This window comes from Myotis daubentonii, chromosome 13, assembly GCF_963259705.1.
Source record: "Myotis daubentonii chromosome 13, mMyoDau2.1, whole genome shotgun sequence".
NCBI lineage: Eukaryota > Metazoa > Chordata > Mammalia > Chiroptera > Vespertilionidae > Myotis > Myotis daubentonii.
The window spans coordinates 19,191,535-19,214,123 of record NC_081852.1 but is presented as its reverse complement, the minus strand read 5'-3'; the positions used below and the strand labels follow the sequence as shown (position 1 = coordinate 19,214,123).

The 22,589-nt window shown below is 44.4% G+C and overlaps 1 protein-coding gene across 1 annotated transcript in view; it reads left to right on the top strand.

The window, feature by feature from the left end:
* Positions 1–17: 17 nt before the first annotated feature.
* The window catches only part of ADK (adenosine kinase), a 501,435-nt gene continuing 478,863 nt past the window's right edge, over positions 18–22,589 (top strand). Inside the window, exon 1 of the mRNA XM_059662309.1 lies at positions 18–165. Coding sequence (XP_059518292.1) covers positions 101–165 — 65 coding nt within the window. The 5' untranslated portion in view covers positions 18–100. The remainder of the gene's footprint in view (positions 166–22,589) is intronic.

The following is a 22,589-nucleotide window of genomic DNA, read 5'->3' as shown; positions in this document are numbered from 1 at the left end:
GGTTTGTAAAAACGGAGGCGGTGTTACGAGGCGGGGGCGGTACCGCAGCGCCGAAGGGGTGGGGCGCACGCTGGATCCTAAGTGGGGTGGGAGCGCGAAGATGGCCACGGCAGAGGAGGAGCCGAAGCCCAAAAAGCTGAAGGTGGAGGCGCCGCGAGCGCTGAGGTGAGCGCTACCTGCGTGGGGTGGAGGGTGGCGGCGCCGGCCTCTAACCGGGGCCTACGTGTGGGTTGCACTGGGTGGTGGCCTGGCTGCCGGCGTGGGGCCAACGCGTGGATGCCGCTCTTCGGGGTGCAGCCCGCATGGCCGCGACCTCTCGCCGCGTGCCCGCCCCGTTTGGCGGAGTCGCCTCCTGTCTGGGAGCGGCTCCAGCCGCCCTTGGCCAATCAGAGCGCCGGCAGCGGGGGCCGAGCCGGCTGTGGGCAGGCTGCGGGCGCCACGTGGGAGTCCTCCCGCCTGGGCTGCTGAGAGTCCGGAGAACCGAACCGGACCAGAGCAAAGTCACATGCCGCCGCCTCCTCTTTCCTGGGGTGTGACGTGGAGGCGGCCCAGCGAGTTCTCTGCCCTGGGGCAAAGACAGAATTGTTGGGGGTTTTTCGTAAAAGGGAGACTTGGCTTTGCTTTTCTTACACACTCTGGATGCTGGCGCTTTTGCAGAGTCTGCCAGCGACCCAGCCCCAGCCTCCGAGGCTTGGTTGCGGGGTGAAGGTTGGGGGTGGGAGCGGCATTTAGCTGAACGGATAGGAAAGGCTGCTTTTCCTTCTTCTTTTTTTTTTTTTTTTTCCTCTCTGCATTTGCTGGCTGTTGGCTTCAGTGAGGACAGTCCTGGGCCTAACACCTGCTTCACATGTGATTGATGTTGCAACTTTTACTTACAAAAAATTGTTAAATATTCCTTCGTATAAAGGGCAGCGTGCACAGCCCTTGGTGATTTTGAAATGTTCATTGGAAGGCAGTGGTTTTTCTAATTAAAAACAACCATATCAAATTGATTTAAAACTATCGGGACAGTCCTCTTTATACAAGAGGAATCTCATTTCTTCCAACATCATTTACTTCTAAAAGAATGGATCATTCGTAATTGAAAAAAGGGCACGCACTGGCCCAAATCGAGGCCAGTGCCTTGTGGAGGAAAGGGGCCACGTGCTAACCTGACAAGCTCAGGGGAAGCCTGCATGGCAGTTTTGCAGACTCAGACTTAAAGTAACCACAAAGGGTGGTCTGAAATTAAACTTCAACTAAAAGCAGTTATGGTGGGCAGTTACGTCCTAGGCCGGTATCTTCACTGACAAGGTCAACCTTTATCTGTCTTTTTGCATCGACTATAATAACATACCCTTTGAAATGTCTGGGTAACTTGTAACTTCCCTTTTTCTGGACCCCTTGGGGCACAACCTAATGTGCTGGGCCCAGGACAGATACCACAAGTTCCTTCATTGTTATCATGTTAATTGTTCCTGTACCCACCTAAGTATGTGTCTATCATTTTACTTTTTATCCAATCCCAGGGGTTTCCCTGCTCTGCTTTCTCCTGCCTCTCTAATTTATCACCAGTGGATTTCAAGTAACCCACCTACATCCCTTTCCTTTGATTGCAGTGTATAAACACAGATGTAACCAGCCCATTCTTCGGAGCATTATCTCAATTCATTGAGGTTCTGCTTCCCGGCTCAAATAAACTCACAAAAATTCTTTACAGGTTTCAATGTTTTTTTTTTGTGTTTTTTTTTTTTTTTTACGTTAACAGCCTTTAATGTATTTCTACTACCTTCAAAGGGTTAGTGTCCCTACCTTGTATGAAGAAAATAAACCTTTAAGAAATCAGGATATTCTTTTTTAAGCTTTCAAACTATAGCGTAAAGCAGCGATTTTCAACCGGTGTGCTGCAAGAAGTTTTAAAACATGCAATACCTGACTATTTAGTCAGGGGCTCTGATCTCTTTTCCCTTTCATTGTCAAATTAAAAAATGACAATAGCCAACACAGCAATAGCCATCTGGGTGTGAATGAATCAAATTTATACTTTTTTGTGTGTGTGTGTGCTGCAGAATTTTAGTGATTAGTTTATGTATGCTATGAGATTGAAAATCTCTGGAGTAAAGAAAGCAAGGGATTTTGAATCGGACCTACCTTGGTTCAAGGCATATGCTTTCTCTATGTGGTCCATTACTAGAGTACTTATTGTCTTAAAAGGCACCTCCTCCACAAAGTTTCCTTTTTCCAAAGTGGAAATTAGATGCAACTTTTCTCTACTATCCTACTAAACATACTGCTTTTAAGTTTTCCCTTACGTGCATCATTTTCGAAGTGCTTTCCTATTTTACAGATGTGGAAATTAATGCCAAATGAAATAGTTAAGGAACTGAAATATGAACCCAGAGCATGTGGGTGCAAGTTTATTGTTGTTTGACTCCACTGTACCTACTTTTATGAGCCACCCAAGGTGCTTATACATCAATAAAACTAATGATAAACAGTGTTTAATACTTGAGTATGTTTGTGCTAGGCACTGTTTAAGCATTTTACCTATTTTTACTCATTCAATCGGCAACAACACTACAAGGTAGTTACCGTAATTATCCCTATTTTACCGAGCAAGCATAGAGAAGTTAAGTAATTTATCAAGTCACCTATCTAATAAGTGATGGGGTTGGGATTTTAATCCAGGTAGTCTCATTCCAAGTCTGTACTCTGTTACCAGGCTATACTTATTAACTTCAAGCAATTTATGCAAAAACCCTAAATTGTTAACTTAGTTTTTGTTTTTCTATTATTTTTGCCCCCCTTTTTTTGTTAGCGTACATAACTTTTTATGTTGTTGAAATAGGTGGGCATATGATACAAAATAATTCTTAAATATATATATATCATTAGTGTCTATTTCAAATTTGTAAAAGTCCTTAGGCAGCTGAAGCTCATTTTATACACTATGTCCTTAGTGCCACCTGTAGACTTGAAGTTAAAATATTAGACACTTGAGTATTGGGACAAATCTCTTAATTTTGTGTGAAGACCTTTTGGGATCGGCTGCTCCTACTTTTTTTGTTTTTTAAATATATTTTATTGATTTTAGAGAGGAAGGGAGAGCGAGAAAGAGAGATAGAGATATCAATGATGAGAGAGAATCATTGATTGGCTGCCTCCTGCACGCCCCCTCCTGGGGATCAAGCCCGCAACCCAGGTATGTGCCCTTGGCTGGAATCGAACCTGGGACCCTTCAGTCTGCAGGCCGATGCTCTTTCCATTGAGCCAAACCGGCTAGGGCTGCTCCTACTCTTATTTTATTAGTTTGGTTTTAAGTGTCACAGTGTGATAAAGCACTGAGTGACTAGGCTGCATGCATTATCTATGATGACTTGTTTGACAGTTCAGGGGCTAGCTGCCACTTTCGGTGGATTTTTAAGGAGAATGATTTATAAAGTTTAAGCATAGTTTAATGTGTAGATCAGTCATTGGGGAACAAATTTATGAGATATATTTTTAGAGATCAGGGAAAGAGGATTTAGGCCTTTGTGAAAATTTCAGTTAGCTCTGAAATAGGGATTTTCAACCAGAGGACATTTGACATTGTATGGAGTCATTTTTGATGGGAGGTGCTACTAGCACATAGTGGGTGGAGTTCCAGGATTTTGTTAAACATCCTATAGCGCACAGAAAGCTCCCTATAACAAAGAATTATCCAGCCCCAATTGACAATAGTGTTGAAATAGAAAAAACTTTGCCCTAGGGAGAACATCTGACAAGTGTAGCCTTTATTTTTCTAAGTTGGGTTGCTTTTCAGGTTATAGCAGCTACCGAAGTTTCAAAGAAATAAACACTCTAACATGATTTCACATTGGGTTTGGGGAACAAAAGGGAACATTAATTGAATGCCAGACAGTATACGAGTGACTTTATGTATACTATCTTAATTGTTCCAGCAACCTGTGAGGTAGGAGTAATGATCCCCATATTACAGCTGAGGTATTTAGGGCTGAAAGAAGTTGAGAAGCATTTTTGGGAACTGCTCTTTAGATGAAGATGTTCCACCAATATTACCTATATTTAGGTCCTCTTAGTTTTCTTTTCTCTACTTTGGAAATCTCATCCAAGTTCACTTCTTTAGCGGTCACCTCTAAGAGGATACAGTTTCTTCCAAGGCTTGTTCAGCACATGCCAAGTCTGTTCTTTGAATCAGTATTTCAAGTGACTGCTATTTTTATCATGGCACTAAACATTAGGGACCTATATATAGAGAGGTAAGACCCAGGTTTCATCCTCCTGGTGGAAATGAGTGGGGTTTGGGAAAATGGTACCTGAGGATAATGAAGGATGACAAAGAGTTAACCAGGTGTGAAGTAGGGTGCCTGGCTTTGTAGGAAAGTTTGTTTTGAGGTAGAAATGGAAGATAGCTGCTCCTTGGGAAGCGACAGATGATTTGGTCTGACTTGTAGCAGAAGGTGTATGGAGTCCCGACATTGTACTAGATGCTTTCACATGTGTGAATATCCTTTAGCTCTCAGACCAATTTTACTATTTGCTAAATACCTCCTTCTGAGTGTCTTGCTGCCACTTCAAAATCATATATGTCAAACTAAATTAATCTGTTGTCTTACATCTGCACCTTCATCCATGGCTCCTGCATCTGTTAATGGCACCACTAACTTGTCTTTCTCCAAAGTTTGGAACCTAGATACTTGATTCATTTTCTAGTCACACAGAATTTTCTAAGTCTTCTTCAATAATGTCTCAGAAATGCCTTTCCTTTTCAATTTCTGCTGCCACAACGAGTTTAGACTTCATCTTGCTTGGACTTTGTATTGGCTTCCTAACTAGTCTCTCTACTTCCAGTCTCAAGTTCTGCCTAATCTTTTTCAGGCACAACTTTACTTACTCATCATCCTATATAATAAAACCCTAATATGCAAATTGACTGAACAGTGGAACGAACTGATCGCTGTGATGCGCACTGAAGTGCTTGGAGCCCAAGGAAAATGGGAAGACCTCTAGGAAAAAGAGAGACATTGAAAGCTGTGTTTCTGCCCTGGCTGGTTTGGCTCAGTTGGTAGAGTGTCAGCCTGCAGACTGAAGGGACCTGGGTTCGATTCCAGTTAAGGGCACATGCCCCGGTTGCAGGCTCGATCTCCAGTAGAGGTCATGCAGGAGACAGCCAATCAATGATTCTCTCTCATCATAGATGTTTCTGTCTCTCCCTTTCTGAAATCAATAAAAAAAATTTTTTTTAAAGAAAAAGAAAATAAAAAAGAAAACTTTCTAATTTTAGGTCTAGGCCTAGACTAAATAAAACATGAGGCTGATATGCTCCTTTTTACCTGGAATATGGCTTTACTTCCCTTTTCATCAATTAAAATCCTGTGTGCAAAATGTTCACAGTTAAGTAGGGGAAAAAAAGAATCAAAATAATAAAGAGCATTCTGGTCAGGATGGAAACCAGCAGAGCAGTGATTTAGAGCATGTCTTTGGAATCTGACATCTGGTTTGACTCTTGGTTTTTATTAACTGGTAATTCTAGGAAGCTTGCTTACTGACCCCATGCCTCTGTTTTCTCACCGATGAAAGGGATATAATAATAGTACCTACCTCAAAAGATTGTTGAGAGGATTTCATGAGGAAATGATTATAAAATTGGCACATAGTAAGTCTTCATACGAAATATCTCAGGAGACTTTTTCCACTTTCCTGTTAGCTGCTATTATGGAGTACTGTTTATTCTGCTTTTGGCTCCCCACTCTGCTCTAAATGCAGCAGTTACAAACTCAAAAGGAAAATGAAAAGATGTAGATATTCTCAAGAACAGGTAAATATCTTCAGGGACTGAAATGGAAAGGAAATTTACAGTTAGACTTTGGGTTCAGAGGCTGGTAGAAATAACTCTGTGCAGGGGAACTGGAGTTAGACATTCTGGATGAAACTGGGAGCTGGGCTGGGTCTGAATGAAAAAAAAGCTGAAGTCTTCCACTTCCAGCTGTTGCTTTAAAAAGCTGTGGACCTGAGGTGGTGACACAGTGGCTGAACTGCCAGATGGCTCGGAGTTGGGAACTGTAATATCTCCACTGTCACCCGGTACAACAGCACCGAGCTTGGAGATAGCGGGCTCTGGAAGAGGGAGGGGTAGCTTACTTCAGGAAAAAGGAAGGGAAAGTTTGAGCTTACAAACATATGAGGAAGACCATTACTTAGACAATAAACACAAACACCAGAAGATAAATTCACTCAAAACCTAACCGAATTACTAGAGCAATTTCAAAATGACTTCAAGTATTTTAAATATCTTTAAAAAGATAAAAGAAGTAATAGCCATTAAGAAACAACATGTTATAAATAAAAAATAGGTAGATATGAAGTAAATGGTGATGTAAAAGAAAAAAAAAGTTACTGAAAATAAAAAAAAGTAAGGTGGTTAAACTTTAGACCAAATATATTTGAAGGGAAAGTTAGCAAATTGAAAGATAGTACTGAATAATTCACCCAGATGTAGCACAGAGGAATAAAGAGAAATTAAGAGATGTGAATGTAAATTGAGAGGCTCCAACTTAATTTAACTGTGGGTTCCAAAAAGAGGAAATAGTGTAAATGGTGGAGTGGTCATATCAAAAGACATGATGACAGAATTTTTCAAAAATTATGAAAGAACAAAGCCCTCATGTTGAAAGGTTATTTTAGGTATATAGGAAGACAAAAACAAAAAATCCACACTAAAACTATAGGGATTTCAATCATAATTATATTAACTAGAGGCCCTGTGCACAAAATTCGTGCATTGGGGTGGAGGGGAGTGTCCCTCAGCCCAGCCTGCACCCTCTCCAATCTGGGACCCCTCAGGGGATGTCCGACTGCCTGTGGGATCGGGCCTAAACCACAGTCGGACATCCCTCTCACAATCCAGAACAGCTGGCTCCCAACCGCTCGCCTGCCTGCCTGCCTGCCTGATTGTCCCGGACTGCTTCTGCCTGCCAGCCTGAGCACCCCCTAACCACTCCCCTGCCAGCCTGATCGATGCCTCACTGCTCCCCTGCTGGCCTGGTCGCCCCCAATTGCCCTCCCATGCTGGCCCAGTTGCCCCCAACTGCCCTCCCCTTCCAGCCCGGTCACCCCCAACTACCCTCCCCTGCAGGCCTGATCGCCCACAACTGCTCTCCCCTGCAGGCCAACTTGTGGCTGTGGTCACTGCCATCTTTGAGGGTGTGACAATGAGCATATTCCCTCCTTATTGGCTGTGGGCACCACCATCTTTGAGGGTGTGACAGTCAATTAGCATATTCCCTCCTTATTGGCTGTGGGTGCCACCATCTTTGAGGGGGGGCAGTAATTAGCACATTCCCTCCTTTTTTTTTTTTAATTAAATCTTTATTGTTCAGATTATTACATTTGTTCCTCTTTTTTTTCCCCCATAACTCCCCTCCTCCCAGTTCCCGCCCCACCCTCCGCCCTCACTCCCCACCCACTGTCCTCATCCATAGGTGCACGATTTTTGTCCAGTCTCTTCCCACATCTCCCACACCCCTTTCCCCCCCAAAAATAGTCAGTCCATTCCCTTTCTATGTCCCCGATTCTATTATAATCAACAGTTCATTCTGTTCATCAGATTATTTATTCACTTGATTCTTAGATTCACTTGTTGATAGATGCATATTTGTTGTTCATAATTTGTATCTTTACCTTTTTCTTCCTCTTCCTCTTCTTAAAGGATACCTTTCAGCATTTCATATAATCCTGGTTTGGTGGTGATGAACTCCTTTAGCTTTTCCTTATCTGTGACGCTCTTTATCTGACCTTCAATTCTGAATGATAGCTTTGCTGGATAAAGTAATCTTGGTTGTAGGTTCTTGGTATTCATCACTTTGAATATTTCTTGCCACTCCCTTCTGGCCTGCAAAGTTTCTGTTGAGAAATCAGCTGACAGTCGTATGGGTATTCCCTTGTAGGTAACTGAGTTACTTTCTCTTGCTGTTTTTAAGATTCTCTCTTTATCTTTTGCTCTTGGCATTTTAATTATGATGTGTCTTGGTGTGGTCCTCTTTGGATTCCTTTTGTTTGGGGTTCTCCGCGCTTCTTGGACCTGTAAGTCCATTTCTTTCACCAGGTGGGGGAAGTTTTCTGTCATTATTTCTTCAAATAGGTTTTCAATATCTTGCTCTCTCTCATCTTCTGGCACCCCTATAATTCTGATGTTGGCACGCTTGAAGCTGTCCCAGAGGCTCCTTACACTATCCTCGCATTTTTGGATTCTTTTTTCATTTTGCTTTTCTGGTTGGATGTTTTTTGCTTCCTCGCATTTCAAATCATTGACTTGATTCTTGCGCTCCTCTGGTCTGCTGTCGGGAGTCTGTATAATATTCGTTATTTCAGTCCGTGTATGCTTAATTTCTAGTTGGTTCCCCAATATAAGATCGAGGGTCTTATTAGTTTTCGTGTAGATCTCATTAAGTTTATCGACGGCTTCTAAACAGTTCTTGAGAGACCTTAAAAGTGTGGTTCTGAACTCTATATCTTCCATTGACAATTTTGTCCTGTTTCTTTGTCTCCGCATTTTGTTATGCTTCCTTGGTGCACCCCCTAGTGGTCTTTGTTCGCAGTCTTATAGTTAAATCTTGATTGTTGTAGCTAATCCCAGGGAGGGTTTGACCTCCAGGCCAAGTGGCTATGAGAATCAGCTGTGTCAGCAGTGAGAGAACTTCTGTCCTCTAGGGAGGTGCTAATCTAGCCTTTGCCTGAGGCTATCCGGCAAATGCCTCTGTGCAGGGCTTGGGCAGGGCGGGTCGCACAGGATCAACAGGGTGGGCCGGAGAGAGCAGTTATGGCGGCTCTCAGTCCTGTCCCCAGGGGCTCTGCCTCTCTGAGTCCCAGCACCGGCTGCAAAGCTGGGAGAGAAAGCTGCACTCGCTCTGACCGAAGCCAGACAGTCCCGCTTCTCCCGTTTGAGTCTGGGTCCCTAAAGACTCGCCCGGATCTGGTGCTCAGAGTCTGCGACTCCCTCCCGATTGAAAACAACAACCGCGCCCTCCGCCGCCAGCCCGCTCCTCGCACTCCGCACCTCAGAATTTGACTTCACCACTGCGCCTCCTCTGAGTGTCCGTATGCGTTTCTCTTTCCTCCTAGTTGTAGGACTTCCACTCAGCCAGCGTTCCTGTGGTTCTGGGTGATGTCCCTTCCTTTTTTTGGTTTCACTTTTGAAGTAGTTGTTCAAAGCAGCAAACTCCGGCGTTAACCTATGCCGCCATCTTGGTTCTCCCACATTCCCTCCTTATTGGCTGTGGGTGCTGCCGTCTTTGTGACGGTGTGAGTGTCAATTAGCATATTCCCTCTTTATTAGATAGGATGTATATAAAAAGAATCTGAAAATTTAGACACCAAAAATTTAATAGTTGCTCTAAATGGAAGGATTGAGGTTATTTTTGTTTTCTTTTTTGTGTGTGTATGTGTTATCCAATTTCTCTACACAGAATATATAGATTAGGGCTCTTGATTTTAAGCTGGAGAAACGTGATATACACTGAATACATAGTTTGGCTGAGTATGAGTGGCTAAATATCATAGTTAACGAATGTACCTCTGAGATACTAAGTAAATCTGGAACTTCGTAAAATAAGTATTATGATTTTGTTATAGGTTGTAATCTTTTCATTTATACATCTGAAATTCCAAAAGCTCTGTAAACTGGACGTTTTTAAAAAAGTGTGAGGTGAATTAATTTGATAGCAAAACTTGAACTGATACAAGGCTCTTTGTAGTATTTGTCTGACACAAATGTATATGTTTTGCTGTAGAAATATTAGTCTGTTAGTGGTATGCAGCATGAAACCCACCTGAGAAGTTTGCAAAATATACAGTATGTGTAGTGTATTACCTTCTTAAAATCAGTAGATTTCTGAATCCCATAAAATTCTAGCCCCAAACACATCTTGCCCCAGTAATTCAACAAAAGGATTGTGGACCTTTATTAAAAATTTAAATAGTCAGCTTTTTAAAGTTTGCTGTTATGCAGGAACAACAATTTTTCGTTAGAGTCAGTTGCTAGTATTTTCCTACAGTTACCATTATACACTTCTGTGATACTAAATAGATGCTTATTTCAAAGAGCTCTTCTGGCTAGCTCTATCATAGTACTTGTACTGGTTATGTCATTGAGTTATTAGGGTTATCTTCCTCTGTAATAGTAACTGACTAAGGGAAAAAGTTCTTTTTAACTCTTGGATTTGAAGATTTGGAAGGCTTATTTCACTAAAGTGGCCTCATAAACTGAAGTTTCACATAGTGTTTGAGATACATTTTAAATATTTTCGAAGGCAGATTCAAAGTTGTTGCCCATAGATGTTTTATTTCTGATGTGTGTGTTTGTACCTTTTTGTACTTGTAGCTTCCCACAATTGCTTTAAAAAATGTGTTGATCTAGAAAGCAGTGAAATTACCAGTAGCTTTCAACATAAGAACATCTGAGTTTTTACTTACATTTTTGTTTTCATTGATTGCCTGCATTATAGTTTCAGCATATTTTCTAAAATAGAATATGAAAATATATGTACAGCAATTATCATGTAAGAAATTCTTACCTTCTCAAGGTACATCAGCAAGCCACATTTAGGTTCTAGTAAGCCCTGCTATTTTGCAATGTTATTTGAATATATAGGATAATAGATATGGAGGTAGCCCCTGTGATTATTGATCACTTATAAAATTAGGGATTATCAGAAATGATACTGAAGTGGTTGTTTGCTATTTGCTTTCTAGAGGCGGAGGTGGTGCATCACTAGTAGAAGCATTTCTAAATTTCTAAGAGTCTCAATTACCAGCATGACTGGGGAGTCCAGCCATATATGACTCATTCTAGAAGTACATATATTGCCTCTATTGCCCTCTGGCATTGGATTCATTTCTCACACAGGCCATCCCAAAGTAACAAGGAAGATGGTATTTCTCAGCCCCAGGCCAAAACTCTCATGAGCACAATAGAAGAGACTTTCTACGTCCAGATACCAGTTTTGAGAATACTCTGGTCCCACATACTCACCATTGAACCAATTATTTTGTCAGGGGTTGGGATTTGGGTCAGACTTAGATATATTGTCATTGCTCATCCCATGTGTGTGTGCATGGCCATTGTGTGGGTGTGGGTGTGGGTGTTGGTGTATGTGTGAGCCAGTGGATATTATGTATATGGGGGAGTGAATAGATGTTGAGGGGGGCACTCTGATCACCAACTCCACTGACACCAGGACCTTACAGAGTGAGGGAGGGGGTGTCATTCCCTCAGCAAGAGAAAAGTCCATTATAGCCTGTATAGGAGATGTTTATGAAAACAGTGTTCCCACTCAAACCCTCATTCCTGAAGGTCCAGCCTAAGTCTATCTTTCCTTATCACTTAGTCTGTAAATGGCTTCTTCTCTGACTGTTTGTACTTTATACTTTGCATTATTGCTACATACAGTATTTGCATGTTGTGTCTCAATTGCTGCTGCTTAAAGCCAAGAAACCAGTTGAATAACTCTTAGAGGCTCAAGTAATAATTACTTTATTGCAACATAACAGGCTCTGAATTTTTGTTACAAGAATGAATTCTTAACTCTTTAAAGATGTTTTAAGGTTGTTTGTAGTACTCCTTGGTTCAAAAAGATTTCATGTATTAGCTGTAAATTTGTTTAAGTTTTTATTGATTTTAGAGAGAGTAAGGGAGAAACATCAATTTGAGGTTCCATTTATTTATGCATTCATTGGTTGATTCTTGTAGGTGCCCTGACTGGGTATCAAACCTGCAACCTTAGTGTATCTGGATGCTGCTCTAACCCACTGAGCCACCCAGCCAGGGCCTAGCTGTAAATTCTTATCAATTCATAAGAGTTGATAGAATCTTATCTGAAAGTACTTCATGGTTCTTGGACCTTCATTTTTCTTGTTATGTGGAGTGAGTGTGTGTGCAAAATAAATCCAGTACTGGAGGACGGTAAAGGCAAAAGATACACTTCTAGATTGCATTTCTGTTCTTGTGAAATAGCTTCTTCTCTCTTTGTACTTTATACTATAGTGAGCATTGCCTATAATAATCGTTTCTTGCATTTGTGTTCTCCAACAGCAAGAGTTCAACCACCTGGCACCAGCAAGCCAAACACTAAACATCAAGAATTGCAGTGAAGAAATATTGGCTATTTTATTATGGACCAGAGGCCTGGTGCACGAATTTGTGCATGGTGGGGTCCATTGGCCTGGCTGGTGATCTGGGCTGATCGGAGCCATCTCGCCTAGTCCTGATGGGGGCTGTCAGGGCCAGTGGGCCAGGAGGAGGGACTGCGGGAGGTTGGCTGACCAGTGAAAGAGACTGCGGGAGGTTGGCCAGCTACGAGGAGGGACTGCGGGAGGTTGGCTAGCTGGGGGTGAGAGACTGCGGGAGGTTGGCCGACCGGGGGTGGGGGGGCAGGTGGAGGGAGGGACCATGGGAGGTTGGCTGGCCACGGGAGGTTGGCTGTGGGAGCACACTGACCACCAGGGGGCAGCTCCTGCTTGAGTGTCTGCCCCCTGGTGGTCAGTGCACGTTATAGCTACTGGCCGATCGTCCATTCGTAATGGTCGCTTAGGCTTTTATATATAGACTGGAGGCTTTGTGCACAAAAATTTGTGCACTCGGGGGGGGAGAGGGGGATCCCTCAGCCCGGCCTGTGCCCTCTTGCAGTCTGGGACCCCTCGGGAGATAACGACCTGCTGGCTTAGGCCTGCTCCCGGGTGGCAGAGGGCAGGCCCAGTCCCTAGGTGCAGCCCTTGGTCAGGCTCAGAGGAGGGCCGATTGGGGAGTTGGGGCGCTGTCCCCTGTCATGCACAGAGCAGGGCGGATAGGGAGGTTGCGATGCCACCCCTAGTCACGCTCAGGGTAGGGCCGATTGGGGGGTTGGGGCACCGCCCCCTGTCACACTCAAGGCAGGGTCCATAGGGAGGTTGCGGCGCCACCCCCTGTCACGCACAGAGCAGGGCCCATCAGGGGGGTTGGGGCTCCGTACCCTGTCACACACAGAGCAGGGCCGATCAGTGGGTTGAGGAGCTCCCCCCTGTCATGCACCGAGCAGGGCCCATCGGGGTTGGGGAGCTCCCCCCTGTCACGCACAGAGTAGGGCCCATCAGGGGGTTGGGGAGCTCCCCCCTGTCACGCACAGAGCAGGGCCGATCAGGGGGTTGAGGAGCTCCCCCCTGTCACTCACAGAGCAGGGCGGATAGGGAGGTTGTGGCCCCGCCCCCTGTAACACACAGAGCCGCAGGGCGATCAGGGGGTTGGGGAGCTCCCCCCTGTCACACACAGAGCAGGGCCGATCAGGGGGTTGGGGCACTGCACCCTGTCACACACAGAGCCGCAGGGCGATCAGGGGGTTGGAGAGCTCCCCCCTATCTGGCACAGAGCAGGGCTGATCAGGGGGTTGGGGTGACTTCCCCTGTCACGAACAGAGCAGGGTGGATAGGAAGGTTGTGACCCCGCCCCCTGTCACTCACAGAGCCGCAGGGCGATCAGGGGTTTTGGACGCTGCCCCCTGTCACGCTGATCCTGGTGCCGGAGGCCTCGCGGCTCTGCTGATCCCGGTGCTGGGAGGCATATTACCCTTTTACTATATAGGATAGAGGCCTGGTGCATGGGTGGGGGCTGGCTGGTTTGCCCTGAAGGGTGTCCTGGATCAGGGTGGGGGTCCCCACTGGGATGCCTGGCCAGTCTGGGTGAGGGGCTGAGGGCTGTTTTCAGGCTGGCGGGTGACTGAAGCTCCCAACTGCTCCTTTTTTTTCTTTTTTTTAATTTATTCTGGGCCAGCTTTAGCTCTGAGGCTTGGCTCCAGCTCTTAGGCCTCGGCTGCTGAAAGCAGGTATCTGGTTTGTTTGGGTTCTATAATCGAAACACTGTTTCAACTCCAGCTCTGAGATCCCGCTGGGCTGAAAGCAGGTTTCTGGGGTTTTGTTTAGCTTCTATATTTGTAACAATGTTTCAAACTGCAAGCTCAGAGGCCGGCAGTGGCAGGCGGGGAATGTTGGAGTTTTCCGTCACTGAAGCAAGCAAGCCTCATGTTCCCTTCAAGCTGCCTGGCTGCCGGCCGCCATCTTGGCTGGCAGTTAATTTGCATATCACCCTGATTAGCCAATGGGTAGGGTAGCAGAGGTACGGCTTATTACCATGCTTCTCTTTCATTAGATAGGAAGATAGTGCTACACAGGAGAACGGAGCTTAATGCTGAAAAGCCCAAACTCCCCTGTGTAGGTTACAGGCTATATAGGGCAAATCACAAGACACTGTAGATTAAGAGTTTCAGGGTCATACTGGGAGCTAATTGGTCAGTGGTAAGGTATCCTTCTGGTCTTGACAGTTTTGAGGTCTGCTCCAGTGTCCTTCTGACTGGTATCATGGGAAAGTAGCCAGGTGTTCATTCCACGTTAAGGCTCTGGAGGTGAAACAACTTAGGTCAATATGTTATCTTTAGCCTTCCAGAGAAGTCCAGTCTTTGTGACCCTTGGTCTGGTCCAGGGTACTGTTTGCTGCTGCCTTGGGGGTTGCTGATTATCCAGGGGAAAAGCTAGATCTCGGAGGGGTATATACAGAGAGACGATTTCTATAGCTAGGCTTTAAAGCTAAATTTAATCAAAGTTAAAAGGATCCTTGGTTTGATTTGACCATGGGAAAATTCCCTCAGGATAAATATACATAAGCAGTAATATTTTATTAAGGCCCCATGGTCAGTATTTTTCCTTTTTTTATAAAAATAATAATAGAATTGCTTATTTTGGGGGGGGTTCTTAAAGGGTGAGTTTACAAAGATCTTAGTGACATATCAGAATAATGAATCTTTTCCCTCTGAGTTAGCAAGTTCTTAATTAGTGAGGCTATTTGATATGTAATTACAACTCCAAAAGCATTAAAAGTTAGTATTACTGGTCTTAATTTTGTAGTATATTGTGTAACACAGTGTACTATGTAAACGATGGGTAATACTATAAAATGGTCTTTAAAGAAATTTGTTTCTATTGACTCATCCAAGAGAGGTCACTTGAAAACAAAATATATCAAAAGAATCAAATTCAGATGGGTTAGGTTTTCTCGAATTCCTTTAAGTTTGATATAGCAAAATAAACTGTGTTTTTTTTTCTCTGAGCCATAGAGCTGAACTTTGATGAACCATGTAATTTTTGACTCAACAAACTGAAATACAAGAAAATTATCTCCTTTAAAAATAAACAGTTAAAATGTTTTATCTTTGAAGTTAACCACATTAGAGGTTTGAACATTTTCTTGTTTTATAGCTATGACTGAGAAAGTCTTAGATTCTTCCTAAAATAGAGTTTTTCAGAAATTGTTTTTCCTGGACAGAGCTGAGATTTAGTTATCGTTTTGAGTTCTTAGTTTTGTTGAGGATTACAGCTGTTAAGCTGTGGAAGTGATGCAGATTTACACCCTTGGTCTGTCTCTGTTCTCACACACTCAGTAAGAACTGATTATATTACATTTTAGCATGTGATAGTATGTTGATAAACATTAAAGTATGCTGACAAAATTCTACTTTGTCTTGTTTGTTTTACTTAGCGCTTGCTTATCCAGATGTATCAAACTGGATTGTTTCATTTTGAAATATTACAATAAAACATAGTTACATTATGAAATTCAAAGTAGTACTAAATTATTGTATTAAAAATAGTATTTTAATAAAAACAATTTGTCTTTTTTTTGTTGGGGAGGATAGGTTCTTCTCTGCATGGTAGGTTTGACTTCTTTGGGTGTATTCATTCCTTTGAATATCATAAGGATGCTCTGTAGAGAAATATATAAATTTCTAGACTTACACTCACAGATCTTAGAATTGGGAGGGATGTTAAGTTACCTTTGCCTAGCCTCCTACATTAGACAGGGATCCCTTTAGTACTCTTCCCCGATTTGTGTAGCATTCCTCCTCTAGAATCAGCACAAATAAGGGAGGAGGAGTACATTTTTCCATCAATGGAAAAAAAACCCACATACCCCACACACATATCTCAGACCTTTGATCTCATTTCGATGTGAAGCTTAAATAAACTACATTCCTGAGAGAATTGTTGGTATCCTACTAACATGTTAGACTTGTTGGTCACATTCAGAGCTTTTAAAATGATTCCTTGTTGGCTAAGATGTTGCTTCTTTATACTCATAAAACAGGTTAAAGTATTCTCTCCTAGCCGTTCCCTTTGAGAAGCTATTTTGGTATTTCCAATGACAGTGAATGCTGGTGGGAGTGGGGGTAGGAGCAGAGATGGGAGGAGATGGCTAAGAGTGTAAATTCACAGGTAGGGTGGGACCTCCCAGAGCTGAGGTTTCCTGCAAATCATGGAGTGAGGGGTATGAAAACAACAGCAAATTTCAGTATCAGCCAGGTGTGGCTTTCTAATGGTAGTTCATAATTTTATAATTTCATGTGATTTTTGAAAACTCTTTGAACATGTTTTAGATTCTTTAGATTGGATTAATGCTTGATTGGATACTAAAAACCAGAATCTAATATTTACATTGCACAATTGAGAAGAGTGAAGGCCAGTGAAGTTAAGTGATATCAATCAGATAACACAGTTACTTAAAGCTATTAGATATCTGAGGTGAGATTTGATCCCAAGTATATAACTTCCTGTTATACTATGCTCTGGAATGAGAAATGAAGTATCAGTTTTATTTTTTTATTAAAGACTAGAGGCCTAGTGCACGGATTCGTGCAATGGTGGGGTCCCTTGGCCTGGCCTGTAGGGATCAGTGGACTTCCACGCCATAGCAGCCTGGCCTTACCTACCACCTCGTTGGGCTCTGGGTCCAGACTGCTGTCCAAGTCTATCCCTCACAGCACAAAGCACAGCACAAAGAAGTGCGTGAAGCAACAGGAGGCCAGGGAGGAGCCTGAGCCCCAGGCACTGTGCCACTCCACTCATTGGGACCCACCCACTGCCACTGCAGCTACCGCCGCTACTCTGCTGCGGTCTGCATGCGCCCATCCTAGGGTGATACCTGCGCCCATCCTAGGGTGATACCGGCGTGCCCAGGAGCGTGCAGCTGCCACTCATCATCACATCCTCGCTCCTCTCCTCCTGTGGCTCTGGAGAAGCAGTTGAGGGCTTGCGCCCAGTCAGTATGCATGCTGGTCCCAATCCAGGTCCCGGTCCAGATGGGGGAGAGGTGCGCAGGGGGAGTGTCTGTGGAGAGGCTCACACCACCACAGCTGCGCTTGCCAACCGTGAGCCCAGTGTCTGGCGCCCGTTGGTCAACTGAGCAGTGCTCCTGCTGTGGGAGTGCACTGACCACCAGACGGCAGCTCCTGCATTGAGAGCCTACCCCCTGGTAGTCAGTGCGTGTCATAGCTGCCGTCTGGTCATCCAGTCGCTTAGGCTTTTATATATATAGACTAGAGGCCCGGTGCACAAAAATTTGTGCACTCGGAGGGGAGGGTGGTCCATCAGCCCGGCCTGTGCCCTCTCGCAGTCTGGGACCCCTCGGGAGATAATGCTTAGGCCTACTCCCGGGTGGCAGAGGGCAGGCCCAATCCCTAGGTGCAGCCCCTGGTCGGGCTCAGAGCAGGGCCGATGGGGGAGTTGGGGCGCCACCCCATCGTGCACAGAGCAGGGCGGTTGCGATGCCACCCTCAGTCACGCTCAGGGTAGGGCCGATTGGGGGTTGGGGCACCGTCCCCTGTCACACTCAAGGCAGGGTCGATGGGGAGGTTGCGGCCCCACCCCCTGTCATACACAGAGCAGGGCCAATCGGGGGGTTGGGGCACTGCCCCCTGTCACTCACAGAGCAGGGCCTATCAGGGGGGTTGGGGCTCTGTACCCTGTCACGCACAGAGCCAAGCCAATCAGGGGGGTTGGGGCGCTGCCCCCTGTCATGCACAGAGCAGGGCCCGTGCGGTGGGAGTTGGGGCACTGCCCTCTATCACCCACAGAGCAGGGCGAATTGGGATTGGGGCGCCGTCACTCTCACAGTCAGGGCAGGGCCGATGGGGAGGTTATGGCTCTACCCCGTCACACACACAGCAGGGCCCGTGGCGGTGGGGGGTGGGGGGTTGGGGCGCCGCACCCTGTCACACACAGAGCCGCAGGGCAATTAGGGGGTTTGGGCGCTGCCCCCTGTCACACTGATCCCGGTGCTGGGAGGCCTCACGGCTCCGCTGATCCCGGTGCTGGGAGGTATATTACCCTTTTACTATATAGGATAGAGGCCTGGTGCATGGGTGGGGGCTGGCTGGTTTGCCCTGAAGGGTGTCCTGGATCAGGGTGAGGGTTCCCACTGGGGTGCCTGGCCAGCCTGGGTGAGGGGATGATGACTGTTTGCAGCTGGTCACACACCCTTCAGGATGGGGGTCCCCACTGGGGTGCCTGGCCAGTCTGGGTGAGGGGCTGAGGGCTGTTTTCAGCTTGGAGGGTGACGGAAGCTCCCAACCGCTCCTTTTTTTCTTTTCTTTTTTTTTTTTTTATTCTGGGCCAGCTTTAGCTTTGAGGCTTGGCTCCAGCTTTTAGGCCTCCGCTGCTGAAAGTGGTTTCTGGCCTTTGTTTACAATGTTGCGATCCTGCTGGCTGAAGCCGGGCGGACTAAAGCGGGTTTCTGGGGTTTTGTTTAGCTTCTATATTTGTTACATAGTTGCTTAGAGTTGCAGGTCAGAGGCCTGCAGCGGCAGGTGGCAGGCGGGGAATGTTGGAGTCCTCTGTCACTGAAGCGAGCAAGCCTCATGTTAGTTTCAAGCTGCCTGGCTGCCAGCCGCCATCTTGGCTGGCAGTTAATTTGCATATCGCCCTGATTAGCCAATGGGAAGGGTAGCGGTTGTACACTAATTACCATGTTTCTCTTTTATTAGATAGGATAAGAATAACATATTTAACAAATATGTCAAGCACTTTAATTACTTCTTCTTATTGATCCTCACAGGCTAGCTTTACCAAAGGAAATAAACCCAGGGAGGTTGTGTCTCTAAGTAGTGAGCTCCCATTTCACACTCTGGACCTCTAACTCACATTTCTTGATGTTTATATTACACTATGAAGATACAAATTGAGAACTTGTCATAGTGAATTTTTTACATGTTAAATTAAGCACACTATTTAAAGAAAATCTTTGGGAATGTGTTTAGTAGTCATGTTTAGAGTTATGTCTTTGATATTCTTTTATTCACACACATGTAGTTTTCTCTCCGAAGAATAAATATTTCCTTGTGGAATATATTTAACTAGAGGCCCAGTGCACAAAAATTTGTCACTGGTGGGGGTGGTGAGGGTGGGGCGTGGTGTCCCTCAGCCCCACTTGTGCCTTATCACAGTCTGGGACCCCTCGGGAGATAACCACCTGCTGGCTTAGGCCCGCTCCCCGGGTGGCAGATGGCAGGCCCGATCCTTAGGTGCCTGCCCCACCTCCCCGGGTCACGCACAGGGCAGGACCAATCAGGGGGTTGGGGCGCTGCCCCCAGTTGCGCACAGGGCAGGGTCGATCGGGGGGTTGGGGCCCCGCCCCGGTCACGCAGAGGGCAGGGCCATTCCTGGGGTTGGGGGCGTGGCCCCTGTCACGCACAGGGCAGGACGGATCCGGGGGTTAGGGCCCCGCCCCGGGTTGCACACGAGACACCTGGGTGGGCTGGCGGATCACTGCTGCCCTGCTTGGCCGCCCCAGGTCCGGTCACACATGTGATCCCCCCGCCCAGGATCGCAGATAACAGGCCTGGATGGCGGCAGGGCAGGCAGGATGGCGCTGTCACACCCTGCCTGCAGTATGCAAATTAGCCGCCATCTTTGTTGGTGGTTAATTTGCATATCATGCTGATTAGCCAATGGGAGGCATAGTGAAGGTACGGTCAATTACCTTGTTTCCCTTTTATTAGATAGGATGGTATGTTTGGTAAATGGGTTAATTTATTGAACTTGAACTTTGAGCAGATTGTGTTTTCTAATTAAAAGCCTTAGGCAACCAACCTAGCTGTTTTGGCTCAGTGGATAGAGCGTCGGCCTGCGGACAGAAGGGTTCTGGGTTTGATTCCAGTCAAGGGTAGTACCTCAGTTGCAGGCTCCTTTGGGCGCATGCAGGAGGCAATCAATCGATGTGTTTTTCTCACATTGATATTTCTCTGTCTTTTCCCTCTTCTACGCTCTCTGAAAATCAAAGGAGAAATATCCTCCGGTGAGGATTAAAATAAAGGAAAGCCTTGGGCAACCAATTTTGCTTATATTTAGGAGTTAAAATGTTCCAGTTAAGAGGATAATTTCTAATAAGCTTTAATTCACTTTGGAGATTTTGTACTTTTCCCTGATATTAATATCTTGAACCTTATGACTTTAGCATTATAATAATTATATGAGATAACCATTACTGTTCAGGGAGTTTAATGTACCCAAGATTACACAGTTAAGTGACAGAGGTAGGAGTCAAACCTGAATCTGTCTTATTTTAAGGTTTGTAATAATTAGCTGCAATGCTCAGGTATTGTATAAAAACAACAGCAACAGGAATCAACAGTGATTTGTATTATTAAAAAAATTTAAGTAGGCCCTTTATTTTAAAAAACATTCCTATGTTATACATGAAACAATTACTAATGATCTTCTATACTATTTGTAATTGAAAATTCCTACAAAAATGTTCTGCCAGATCTGAGATGGCAGAAATGAGAATTTCTTTTTAATTAAAAATGACCTACAGTCACAATTAACCTTGGACCTTATACAAAAATTTTTAAAAAGTAACCTTTTTTTAAAGAAATGATGAAATATTCAGTTAGCCTACTCTTAAGAATAGAACAACAACATTTTATTAAATTCAACTGATATAGGTATCCCCTGCTTTTAAAAAGTTTACTTTATACCACTTTGCTTTTATGAAAGATCACATTAGTGTCTGATTTTTGCTAACTGAAAGAAAGCCAAGAGGATTTTTACTTTTACAAAAACAGGTGAAAAGCAAAAATAGCATTCAGGGTTTGTTTTGCAGTGAGCTGTGATAGAGGCAGCATGTGCTCTGAGCAGTGAAAGTGGCCCTATCAGTGTCCTTCCCAGAAACTACACTTAGCATCTCAGCATCAAGCCACCACAGCTTTGAATCCTGTCTGTGGGCCTCTCTGCTTTCTCTTGATTTATTTTGTACATCCTTTAGCAAGATGTGTCCTAAAGTAATTGCTTCTTCTTTTTAGTCTGTTTCAGCTTATGAAAGATTTCATAGAAACACTCTACTTTTTGGATAGCAGGGAAACCTGTATTTAAAAACCTTACTTTTATAAAACTTGGTAACCACAGGAAAAGGAAGTAGGGGGAGGGAATTATAGATTTGTGAACAGAAATGGGGAGGTAAAAGGAAGTAGTAAAAAGGAAAAGACTCAATTCCTCTTAGCTATTTCTGATTTCTATATAACTTTCAATTTCAGGACATCTCCGCTTTTCAGCTTTTTACTCAGCTCTGAGGTGTGTATGTGAATTTGTTGGAAACTTGTTACTATGAGCTGTAATACCTATGGACTTTTAGTGTGGTATAAGAGAAGAGGTTTAGGTTAGGAATCAGGCCACTTGGGTCCTTTTTAAGTTTTCTGTCTAGATATGTGTATGCACTTGTGATCAGTATAGACTAAAATGCTTTCCAAACTATATCATGAATCAATTTTGGGTGTAGCACAACTGGTATTTTCTAAAAAGAAAGTAGAATAGGAAATATCAGTGCATTACATATGGTGAAGGCAAGAATTGCGTTGTGAAACATTGTTTCAGTTATGTAACAATAGAATATTGGATTACAATGAAAAGGTATTTTTTTTTAAAAATATATTTTATTGATTTTTTACAGAGAGGAAGGGAGAGAGATAGAGAGTTAGAAACATCGATGAGAGAGAAACATCGATCAGCTGCCTCCTGCACATCTCCTACTGGGGATGTGCCCGCAACCCAGGTACATGCCCTTGACTGGAATCGAACCTGGGACCTTTCAGTCCGCAGGCCGACGCTCTATCCACCGAGCCAAACCGGTTTCGGCGAAAAGGTATTTTTCACAGTAATTTTGGTTTTCTATCCAAAAATTTAGTGGCTTCAAATAACCATTTTATTAGCGTTCATAATTTGTGGATCAGGAATTCAGAGGTGGCCTGACCAGTTTATTCTTCTGCTCCCTGTGATGTTGAGGAGGATCACTGGGAGGCATGTAGCTACCAGCAGGCTTAGCTGGAGGGCTAAGGTGTCTTCACTCACCTGCCTGCTGCTTTGGGGAAGATGGCTGAAAAGCTTGGCTCAACTCGCCATGTAGATTGAGGGCCTCCCCACGTGGTTGCTGTAGTTGGACTCTTATATGGAAGCCCAAGGCTCCAAGAGCCCAAAACATGAATTGGCCGAACTCTTAAATGCTAGCCTGCAATCGGGCATAGCATCACTTCCACTATACCTTATTGGTCAAAGGAGTGATAGGCTAGCCTAGATTTAAGGGGAGGGGTCATGGACTCTTGTCTCTAAGAAATTGTGACCATTTTTAAATTCCACAATTATGGCAAAATAATTTTGAAAGAGACCACTGAATTATATATCAAACATTTAATTCTTCAATTAGTCTTTGAAAGATGATTACTTTTTTGAAAATCCTCACTCAAGGATATGCTTTACTAACTCTAGAG